Raw genomic sequence first — 12,097 nt, 5'->3', positions numbered from 1 at the left:
AAGTTCCGTTTTTTGAATATTATAGGTGTGTTAACTCAGCAAAATAATCTAAAAGAGTTCAGTAGTCCATAATAGTATTGGGTCTTCTGCTTCACTGGCAATGTCAGAAATTGTTGACCTGAGTCCCCTACAGCTCAACATAGCAGCATGGCTTTACTTCTTATATTTCATTTTTAAACTTTTCTGCTGGGTGGTTAAGACCAAGGTAAAGCAGGACCTATGGAACAAGAGTTGTAGTTTTTGGGTCTGATAAGGTCAGTGAAATCCCCTCAGAATTTATCCTGAGATCCTGTACCTCAGATTGTTTGTCAGTGTCAGCCATGCGGATGAGTCACGGCCATTGCTTGGCCAATGTGCTTTCTGTGAAAGCCTGAGAGAATGACTCTCCTTAGGCACACTCTACATCATCGATCCCTTTCCTCTTTGGCCCCATAATCTCCTTCATCAGAAAATGTGGGACACTGCCGACTTACATGACGTTAAAGTACAAGTTCTCTTTTGTCCTGAGTCTTAATTGACCTTGGAAGGCTAGGGTCAAAATGTTGGCTTTCCTTGCAGCCCTTCTTTTCATCTAATTTCGGTCTGCAAACATATTTGTCCTCTTTTATCTGCCCCACCTAATATGCATTACCCTACCTGTTGATAATTGACATTTTTGTCTTATAATCTTCCAAGTATTAAAGGAAGAGCTGAAGATATTCACAGCCTTAACATCCTCATCAAGCGCATAAATAGATGTATGGTTGCATTCAACAGACTAACGTTATTCTCTAAAACACCCTTACCATTCTGTTCACTGTGCTATCCCTAAAATTTAACTTCAGCAGCATTTCTTACAATCCATAAGGTAGAGTAGATTTTAACTGAATAAGGCAAACTGTAGACAAATGTTATGTCACAATGTAGCATGTATGTCTCTAGTCCAGTTGTTCATAGAACTGAACCTCCTGAGTCTGGCCATTACACCCCACATTCCTATCAGCATCGTGGTCTTTGAGCTCCAGTAAGAATCACCAGTTCAGGGGACAACTTGCTCGGGCCTCCCTCCTGTCCCTCTCTTGGACAGGAGCTTTCTTTCCCCCAGTAAATAAAAGAGTCACCGGTTCATCAGGCTGGTTACAGCATACTAAAGCTTCTCTAGACCCAATCTCCAAACCTTTCCAAACTCCTTCCATGAACTATTTCCAGTGTACAGTTACACGCTTATCCCCACTTCTCCCTTACCAATTTTCTGTATTATTCAGCTTTCCCTTTTCCAGCACCCACAATTTAAAGGAGTAGTCAGATTTAATTTGGCCTATAGCTTTAGGGAATTAAGCACATAGTTGCCTGACTCAAAGGCAGGAATATAATGGTGCAAGAATGTGGCAGAACAAAGCTTCTTTAGTTCAGGCAGCCAAGAAGCAGAACGAGGAACACCACCAAAGAGGAAGAATGGCACAAGGTACTTAGTACATACCAAATGTCATGCCTCATTGACTTACCTGGTCACACAAAGAAGTGTGCCTCACCACTTCCCTGAGTGGCTCCATAGTCAGTCAAGTTGACACAATCAAGTTTAATTATCACAGGATGTAACTTTATTTTAGGAGCTTTGCTTGTTTTATCACAAATATTTTTTGAAAAATAGTCTATAAAATCTATTTGATGGAGTCACCTAGATACACATGAAAAATTGTTACAAAGTAAAGGTTAAGATTTGGAGTTCTGGGCCAGCCAAATAGCTCAGCAGGTTAAAGTGCCCGAGGGTTCGACCCCCAGGCCTGCTGTCCTGGTCCCATACCTGGGGTGTGCTGAGATGGCATTTGAGACTGGGCATGATGGCACACCTGTGATCCCAGCTCTTGGGAGGCTGTAAACAGGCCGATCACTACAAGTCCAATCTAGTAGTGAGACCCTGAACACCCTGTGGACCCTTCCCTAAAAAAAAAAATACAAAAAAAAAAAAAAAAAAAAAGATTTAGAGTTCTGATTTCCTGCTTCCGGTGATCCACTGGGTGGAAGTCTGAAGCAGTGATGATGATGATCTTAGGTGTCTTAGGAGGGCTCTTCTGGCTGTTCGAGTTGACTCCTATTCATGCCAATTTGCTGGTAACGTGAACCACAATGTGGCTTCTGGTTAGAATGGATTGGTTGCCTCTGGTGAAGAACTTGCAAATCCAGCCCCAGTAGCTTATTCTGGATAAAGACTACTCTGTCTCTGGCATGTAGCCGGACTTCCTTGAAATCCATTGTCTTTCTGTATCACAAGGATTTATGAACAATGATCAGGTACATTCATTGAAAACTTCAATCACATATAATCTAGAGCAGTTTTTTTTTTCTCTACCTTCCTGTAACGTGCTCCAAGAAAGTTACTAATGAGCATTATAATGAAAAAGAGAGCCTAGCCATAAACATGAGGTAGTGCAACAGATGTGGCCACTGTCAGGTGGAATCAGATGGACTCAGGAATCCAGCTAGAAGCATCATCTTGGAGCAGTTGTTGGGCCATAGAAATTTTAGTGCTTTCTTTTACATGGAAGCATTTGAAGCATAAATTCTGAACCGTGAAGTGATCTTAACAACCGTGGGTGCTTGAAGACTTAACTGCTTCTTAGATACTGGACAGATGCCTATGGAAATCATCTTTGACCATTTCATTATAACATTTTAAAATGAAAAACTTGGACTGGGGAGATAACTCAGGAAAATAAGCACCTGCCTGCCTACCTGGCAAGTGCAAAGCCCTGAGTTCAATCCCTGGTACCTCCAAAAAGGAAAAAGAAAAACTTGCTGCTTTATCCATATTTATGAAGTCTTTGAGTGGGAAAAGAACTTTTAAGTTTGTGATGACTATTTTAAAGAAGCAAACTTTTGCAGTTCTATTTTTAAATACATATTTAGAGTTCTGGAGTTTCTTGGCTCTAACTTCAAGTAGGTTAGCTTTATTTTTTCATGAAATGTCTAATGTTTATTGACTATTTCCAAAAAGAAAGGCAGCTATGGTATCTCTCCAGCTAAATACAAATGCAGTTCAAAGCTGCTGAAACTTTTCAGATTCTCAATACTAATGATAAGATTGGGGTTTTTTTGTTTTTGTTTTGTGTCGTTTTGGTATTGAGAAATGAACCCAGGCCCTTGCACATGCTAGGCAAACAGCTACATGTTATAAATTATCTTAGGTGTAAAGTTGACAGGTATATTTTATCTGGCATATTTCTTGCATAAAAAGTATAAAGATTACCCAAAAAAAAATTATTTTTCTGTTTGTTAGGATTAAAGATGAGGAAGGATCATAACACTAAAAACATTTCAGGAATCTGTTAATTAGCTTTCTGCTTGTGCTTTAGTTGAAAACATTTAAAAAGATTCAGTCCCAGGGACCATTTAAGCATTAAACTTATTCCATTTCGTAAGTATGTAATTAAAGACTAAGTAAAACTAGGCCTTAGGTCAGGCAAAGAAATTTATTTTGCAGTTTAAATATTCCCAAATGTAAATTCACAGTTAAAGATAAATCATTTACACAAATTTTAATTCACCCAGTTTAAATGTTATATATATCCAACATGAATTATAATAAAGTATGGAATAGGACTATACCTTTTATATCTTTTTCATGTGTGCATTTGGTACTAGGGCCTGTATCCAAAGCTTTTTTTTTTTTTTTTTTTTTTGTGGAACCGGGGATTGAACTCAGGCCCTTGCACTTGCCAGGGAAGCGCTTATTCCACTGAGCCATCTCCCCAGCCCCTGTATCCAAAGCTTTATGCATGCTACACAAATACCTCAGAGTTGCATCCTTATTTATTTATTAATTTATTTATTTTGAGACAAGGTTTTATACATCTTATTCTTTTTTTTAAAGCTGTAATAATATTTTTCCCCATAATTTTATTGAGAAACAACGAGACAGTTTCGAATCAAATTGGTAGGACAGTTCCAATAATTAACACATTGCATACTCTCTTCCTAGTGATTATTTGTTGTACAAGATGCAGACATGATATCCTACTTACAAACACTATTAGAACAAATCCCTCTATTCATTGAATTAAGAGAATGTAGCTATATATTTATCCTTATCATTTTGAATACACAGATACAAAATGATCATTCATCTGTATCTCTTTTTGTTTAGTTCCGTCATTTAAATATTATAGGTGTGTGAACTCAGCAAAATATTCCAAAATAGTCCAGTAGTCCATAATAGTATTGGGTCTTCCGCCTGACTGGCAATGTCAGAAGTTGTTGACTTGAGTCTTTTACAGCTCAGCCTATTAATATGGCTTTACTTTTTGTACTTCGTTTTTATACTTTTCTGCTGGATGGTTAAGACCAAGATAAAGCATGACCTATGTAACAAGAATTGTAGCTTTTGATCTGATAAGGTCAGTCAAATCCCCTCAGGATTTATCCTGAGACCCTGTACTTCAGTTTGTAGATCCTTTATCAGTGTTTGTAGATCCCTCCAGTGTCAGCCATGTGGATGAGTCACAGCCATTGCTTGGCCAACGTGCTCTCTGTGAAAGCCTGAGAGAATGTTTTCTCTCCATGTGACTCTCCTTAGGCACACTCTACATCATCGATCACTTTCCTCTTTGGCCCCATAATCTCCTTCATCAGAAAATTTGGGATACAACTGAGTTACATGATGTTGCAGTACAAATTCTCATATGTCCTGAGTCTTAATTGACCTTGGAAGGCCAGGGCCAAATGTTGGCTTTCCTTGCGGCCCTCCTTTTTCTCTAATTTTTGGTCTGCAAACTTAGGTAGTTAACCCTCCAGAAGACAAGCTTATTGTGATTACCATACAACCTAGGCTGTTGAGCTTAACCTCACTATCTGTCTGAATATCAAGCATCTTAGGCATAACATGGAACAGTTTGTTGTGGTTTTTTTGTACCAGAATCAAACTTAGGACTTTGCACTTGCCAGACAGGCATTTATGCTGCTGAGTTATCTCCCTGGCCTTATACATCTTATTCTTAATATACCATTCAGTTAAAGGTTAATGTGGCATAAAACAGTGGTTCACTGAAAAATGATTTTTTTTAGTTTCATTTAACTGTTGTTTGTTATACAATGTGTCTGACCATTTTGATAGTAGGGTTTTACTATAATTTTTTAAAACTCTAAACTTTTTTTTAAAAAAAGTTGCATTTCAATGAAGACATAATACCTAGCTCCAAATCCTTTTTTTAAAAAAAGACTTAAAATACTATCCTTCATCCTTCTTACCCTCATTTACAATATTGACCAAGAATTTAAACATAGTAATTGAGAGGAAGAAACTTTGAGACGGGATTCATGGACTTTATTCTTTTGTCTCCTTTTTTACTTTTCAGAATTAAGCTGTCTGCTGGGACCTCTGGGGAAAATGCCATTAATGCATTGCAGCGGTTACACTTGATTGTGCTCACACTAGTAAAGCAAACTTCTGGGTGTTTGAGTGTGTCATGGAAGTGTGACCTTGAGTACTACGTCTGGCTCCTGGTCTCTTTCTAGTACTGTTCCCCTACTCTGTTTCCTTACTCTCTTCCTGGCCACTGTGAGCTAAGCAATTCTGTTCCACTGTGATCTTTCACCATGTTTCTTGGAGCCAGCCAGCCATGGACTGACTCCCCTGAAACTGAGCTAAATTAAACCTGTCCTCCTTGGAGTTGTGAGTGTCAGGTATTGTTTCACAGTGACAGGAAAATGACTAGTACAAACAGTAATGATTTTGTCAAGTTAATCTGTTAATTTCCTGGGCAGAGTTTTTATACACTCTGTATTGAGAGGTAACAGTGTAATGGTAGTCCAACAAGAAATCAAAACTACTAACAATGATGTGAGTATTGGGCAATTGGACCTGCCTCTCAAGGAGAAAAATTTTATAACCATCTCAGGGCAGTGATCATGTAAGAACCATGCTAGATATAATAGTAATTTGCCAGGAACAAAGTATATTGTCAATATGTGTAGCTTTGAAAAATGTTATGTTCCAAACAACAAAACATTAGTTCCTCAAGAGGGCAAATATGTACTGAAGTCCCACATAATATTGAATACCTGTTAATCTAGTCTTTATGATGAGGATATGCCATTCCTCTCAATGTAGCATCCTACAATGTGTTGGAGCCAGCTAAACTATTAAAATAAATATCTCACAGAATAGAGTGGGGAAAGAAAAGCAAGCTAGCTAGTTGACTGGTGAGGCATGAATTCTTTTCTATACATGCGATCCTGGTGTTACAATGTAAATGGTCTGAGAAAGTGTGTTCGGGTCTCATGCATAAATAAATTACAGAAGTAAAATACTGTAGAATCTTTAGGTACTGTCTTTATTAAATAATATAGGAGCAGCTCCACAGTCTTCCAAAAACCTATTAATTGTCTAAACATAAGTGGGAATGAGATAAAATATTTTAGGATGCTGTCCTCTGTATCCATATGTTATCAAATGCTGACCTTGGGCATCTGTTTGAGAGTCTAACACATTAACTAATTCTTGTAAGAAGAAAAAAGCTGTCAGCCCTTGAAGTCTTTTCTCTTTTATAACTTTATTTTCATTAACATATTGGTAAATGTAAGGTTAGGGAATATTGACATTTTGGTGTCATAGTTGGTACAACCAAGGACTATCCTTTGTGTGTGTGTGTGTGTGTGTGTGTGTGTGTGTGTGTGTGTGGAACTGGGGATTGAACTCAGGTCCTTGAGCTTGCCAGGCAAGCGTTTATTTTACTGAGCTATCTCCCCAACCCTCAGTTATCCTGATAAAGTCATTTTTTAACTTCTTTTTTAAGGGGGGTGGGGGAAGATATGAAATTATAGTCCTACATAGCTATAGAAGCAATTTGGTCTAACCACATTTCTGATGATTTTTGGTAGGAATCCTCCAGCCCAGTATATGAGGTCATATGTGGAGAAAAGATATAACTTAAACATCCCACAAGCTATCCTGTTTACTTGTCTAATACTCTCCTCTCTTGAGATTAGGCAGGCATTTTACCTTGTAGGAATCACAGTTTCTTTTCTAAGTGGACTGCTTAAATTAGACTGGATGAGCCGAAGAAGATAAGGGCATTTCCTACATGACTGACATGGATTATATATGTTAGAGAGGACAAAGTAACTTTTGTGGACAGATCTGGAACTATGCTATTTGGGCAGCTTTTATATACTTTCCAGTAGTAATAGTTTTTTGGTTTGGGGTGTGTGTGTGTGTGTGTGTGTGTGTGTGTGTGTGTGTGTTTAATCATTTCCATTTAACAGAGCAAGAAAGGACTCATTCTGAATTTTGTGTTTTGTTGGGGTTTTTTTGTTTGTTTGTTTGTTTGTTTGTTTGTTTTTTGTGGAACCGGGGATTGAACTCAGGCCCTTGCACTTGCCAGGCAAGCTCTGCCCTTATTCTACTGCACCATCTTCTCGGCCCTCATTCTGAATTTTGCATAGGATGTTTCATCATAGAAACAATCAATATTCCATTATTATTTATGTTGGATTTTGAAATATTCCAGCATGTAAGAATACTGTTGCATTGTTTATTAAATCTATTAGCACTTTACCATAAAATGCATTAAATTGGTTTGAAATTCCTTTTTGATTAGGAACCTAAAACAATTTAATATAAGTAATGGTAGTAAGCTAGTGATCATTCTAAATTCTATTTTAACATAAGGAATATGACCTTTCTATTCAGGTCATTTATCACATTGTTGGTAGTCACACATCTTCATTCTAATTTTCAATCCAAAATGGGTACTTGATCACTTAAAATATCTTTCAGTCTTGAAGCGTATGTGTAACATTTTGTGATAGCTGCCACCAATACAAACACAAAGGGGATGAAAATAAATTGCACAAACACATTTTGAAAATCTCCAAGAAGTGTTTGTTTGTTTGTTTGTTTGTTTAATCAGTGTGTCTCTAAATATAAAGAAGATCATGCCTAGAAAAGAAAATCATAGAGGGATGTGTTACTTGGAGTATTGGGGGGGTGATATAAAACCATGATGAGATGGTTTTATCACTGCTCTACACAGTATGTATACATTTACTGGAATATTGCCTTTAAAGACTACATTTTGCAGTTCTTTTTAAATTTTTAAACCTTGCACAGTGATTGTACATTAGAGATCAGAAATAAAATACAAGTCGTGTTGAGATTGCTGTTTGTGAAAAAAAATTCCCCCACCTTTAAACCTACTTGAATGAGACACTCTCTCCTTCGGTGACTGACTGCATTGTTATTGCCTGTCTAGGCAGGAAATTTCATTGCAGAACTGGTATGATGAGCCTGCTCACTAGGGGTCCCAGAGGACCGAGGAGCCTTCCACAGCAGCACTCTAATGTTAACTATTGTCCTTATAAGAAGTTACGTGCTTTTTAAGTGTACAATTGACTCACTTTTCTCTAGTTTGTTTAGCTAATTCCAATTTCTGTATTACAAGATACTCTGTGAGCCTAAACTCTGATCTCTCTTTTTTTGCGGAACCGGGGATTGAACTCCAGCCCTTGCGCTGGCCAGTGAAGCACTTATTCCGCTGACCCATATCCCAAGCCCCCCGCTTTTTTTTTTTTTTTTTTGCTTATCTCTTTAAACTAAAGTATGTTTTCTGTGGGGTCCGTGAAGTAATCAGTGTCACTGTCAAAAGAGATACTAGACCTTGTTTCTTTTGACTGGAAGATTATTGAGCTTCTTACTCATCCGGTGAGTCTGAGGTATCCTGATGAAAGAAATGCCAAGCTGGTGACATGAGGCAGGGGTAGACCTTGTCTCTTGAGCCTTGGAAACACTGAAAATGGTCAGCATCCTGGCTGTGGTGCGCAGCCACCAACAGCTGCTGTGCATCAAGCACACGGTGCTCTGGCTGTGATGTAAGAACCTGGCCCAGTTCTCTTCCTAGACGCCAGCTGTGACCCACCACTATGGTCCTGGCCAAGGGACTGTCCCAAGAGCTGTCAGGTGAAATTCTGGAGCAGAAATCATTAGATAATTTACTTGCAAAGGAAGTCCAAGGAGTAGTTATTCAACCAGGGTAAAGAGAACTGAAAAGAAATTTAGGGCAGGTGTGTTATTTAAGAAAAAACACAGTAGTGTGACAGCTGAAAGAATTTCAGTCTTTGGCTGTGAGTCAGGTACTTGGAGTTATATAAGGATTTATCAGTCACTGTTTAAAAAAATATCAGATATCTTGTATGAAATGAGTGAAGAAAGCTAACCAGGATGAGGCAGATTTAGTAATTAATTCTGTCATCACATCTCTTGGCCAAGAAAAACATGTGCCTTCTCCAGAGCCAGAGTTTTTCTTCTGTACCAAGAAGTGAAAGAACACACAATATATATGTAGTATAGCCTTTCAGAAGAGCAATTTTTACTAGCAGTTTTCTTGTGACTTCTAAAAAAAGTGAAAAGAGAAAATGGGAGGTAACAAATCATTCTCTATCAGAAATAACATCTCTCTAAAAACAAGGTGGTCCTGTGTTCAGTCCCCGGCTGAAGCACAGAATTCTTGGTCTGGTGTCCATGCACTAAACCAGCATTGAATGTGACAGTATAGGATTTTTTTTTTTTTTCTTTTTTTTGGGCGGTGATTGGGAGGGTGGCACTGGCTTAGGCTGCCTTAAGGGAGGGTCTGGTAAGGCATGTGGAGCTGGGGATCAAACCGCGGTCCCCTGCACCTGACTGGGTTTGCCCAAGCAGTAGTTTAAACAACTGTGCTAACCCACAAGCCCAGGGTCTGACAGTATAAATGTACAACATAATGTGAGCTGTTTTTCTTTATTACACTGAAGGTGTCAGTAGTGATTAGAGAAGCTTCAGTCTTTGTTTAGTTTTCTTTCAATTAGAGGAGGCATAAAAATATGTAAATTACTCATTTCAGATTGACCTTGACTTTCCTTATTTTTTTTCATCTCAGATTATCCAGCCCCTCTTAGACCTTGACCAAAATAGAAGCAAGTTAAAGTTGTATATTGGACACTTGACAGCCCTCTGCCATGACCGAGACCCCCTCATCCTTCGTGGACTCACTCCACCAGCTTCCTACAACTTGGATGATGACCAGGCAGCTTGGGAGAATGAGCTGCAGAAGATGACCCAAGAGCAGGTCAGCCTCTCACTTGAGCTTTAACAAGAACCTACCAAGGACAACTGCGGTTTGGGTTCATACATGGGAGCTGTGTCTGGAAGTACAGTGTTCAGATTCAAGATACTTTTCAGGGAAGGAGGTGGTTCCAGATACCATTTTTCAGTTGATTTTTTTCAATGCTGGGAATTGGACATAGCCTTGCACATGCTGAGCAAGCTCCCTACCACTAAGCTGTATGCCCCTAAATTTATTTTTAAACTAATAAAAATGATATTTACCATATACAAGAGTCATCTTGATGGCTCCATCTTAAATGGATCTATTATATACATTGCTTCACATACTTTTTTGTGATGAGAACACTGAAAACCTCTCTTAACCTTGTTCTCATGAATATAAGACATTGTTATTAACCAGAGCTTGTTGTATAATAGATTTCTTGAATATACCTCCTATATAATGGAAATCTTGAATCTTTTTTTTGTTTGTTTTTAGGGAAGGGTCTACAGGATGTTCAGGGTCTCACTACTAGATCGGACTCGTAGTGATCCACCTGTGTACAGCCTGAAATTTTGAATCTTTTTACCAGCATTTTCCCATCCCACACCACCAACCCTACCCTTGGTAACCACGACTGTTTTCCTCAACTCAGGCTTATTAGCCATCAGAAGACTTCAACAAATGTTCCATGTAACCTTCTGAAGGAAGTGTTACTTCATTCTTCTCAGTAATCTGCTCATATATCACAAAGAACTACTTCAGGAAGAAAAGTTAAGAACAGTCTATTAACCTGCCATAGGTTATCACATAGAAGTCCAGGGCAGAGGTTATTTAAATAAGGGATATTTAATAAGTCAGTAGCATGGATCTTCATTTGTCTTTGGGTAACAGTGTATTATAACAAACTATTAAGATTTTGAATAAAAGAACTATTAATCCTTTAATCCCAGCACTTGGGAGGCTAAGGTAGGAGGGTTTGCTGTGAGTTTGAGGCCAGCCTGAACTGCATAGTAAAATCCTGTCTCAATAAGACCAAACAAAAAGAACTATTAAAAAAAAAAAAAGAACTATTAATTAGTTTTTATTTACCTGCCTTATAATAGAGTACCATAATCTAGGTAGCTTAATAAACAACAGAAATTTATTCTGACAGTACTGGAGGCTAGAAATCCCATATACAGCAATAAAAAATTGAGGTAAATAATCTTTTTTTTTTTTTTTTTTTTTGCGGTACTGTGGATTGAACTCAGGACCTTGCGCTTGCCAAGCAAGCACTTACTCTACTTAGCTGTCTCCCCAGCCTGAGGTTTCCTTTGCTTCTGTCAAGTCATAAGCACTGAGAGTTGCATTGCAAAGTCTCTAATTGAGCTGGGTTTGGGTTCATTCTTAGCATAGTCTGATTACACCATCTCCTCATTCAGAGGCTTTAGATGTTCTGTTATCACGTCTTTTTTTTTTTAATTTTATTTATTTGTGTGTGTGTGTGTGTGTGTGTGTGGCCAGCTCAGCCCACCAGGGGGCGGCTGGCTGGCATGTGGTGCTGGGGGATTGAACCGTGGTCCCTGGGCTTTGCTAAGCTTGTTCTAAGTAGGTGCTTTAGACCACTGAGCCATCTCACCAGCCCCTCACATGTCTTTTTAAATTGAGTTATTTTTTAACTGATATATAAGTCCATAAAAATTATACATACTGATGGAGTACCATATGATATTTCAGTATAGGTATGCACTGTGTAGTGTTTAAAGTTAAACATATATTTCTTCTTAAACAACTATCATGATGATGAAAACATTCCAAATCCTTTCTTCTAGCATCTTAATTGTATAGTACATGTGCTGAATATGACTTCTAAAATGCCAGGGCCAGGGAGATGGCTCAGTAGAATAAGCACTTCCCTGGCAAGCGCAAGGGCATGAGTTCAGTCCCCAGTTCCACAAAAAATATTTTTTTTTTACAGGCTGGGGAGATAGCTCAGCAGCATAAGTGCCTGCCTGGCAAGCACAAGGTCCTGAGTTCAATCCCCAGTACCACCAAAAAAA

The 12,097-nt window shown here is 38.4% G+C and overlaps 1 protein-coding gene across 1 annotated transcript in view; it reads left to right on the top strand.

Annotated features, from left to right (window-relative positions):
• Positions 1 to 12,097, top strand: part of Erc1 (ELKS/RAB6-interacting/CAST family member 1) — a 561,464-nt gene that overhangs the window by 517,826 nt on the left and 31,541 nt on the right. The window contains exon 18 of the mRNA XM_004638944.3: positions 9,888 to 10,076. Within this exon, the coding sequence (XP_004639001.1) occupies positions 9,888 to 10,076 (189 nt within the window). The remainder of the gene's footprint in view (positions 1 to 9,887; positions 10,077 to 12,097) is intronic.

The sequence above is a fragment of the Octodon degus genome, unplaced genomic scaffold (assembly GCF_000260255.1).
Source record: "Octodon degus isolate 3935 unplaced genomic scaffold, OctDeg1.0 scaffold00104, whole genome shotgun sequence".
In the NCBI taxonomy this organism is placed as follows: Eukaryota; Metazoa; Chordata; class Mammalia; order Rodentia; family Octodontidae; genus Octodon; species Octodon degus.
The sequence above is the reverse complement of the archived record's forward strand: the minus strand, read 5'-3'. Positions and strand labels throughout refer to the sequence as shown.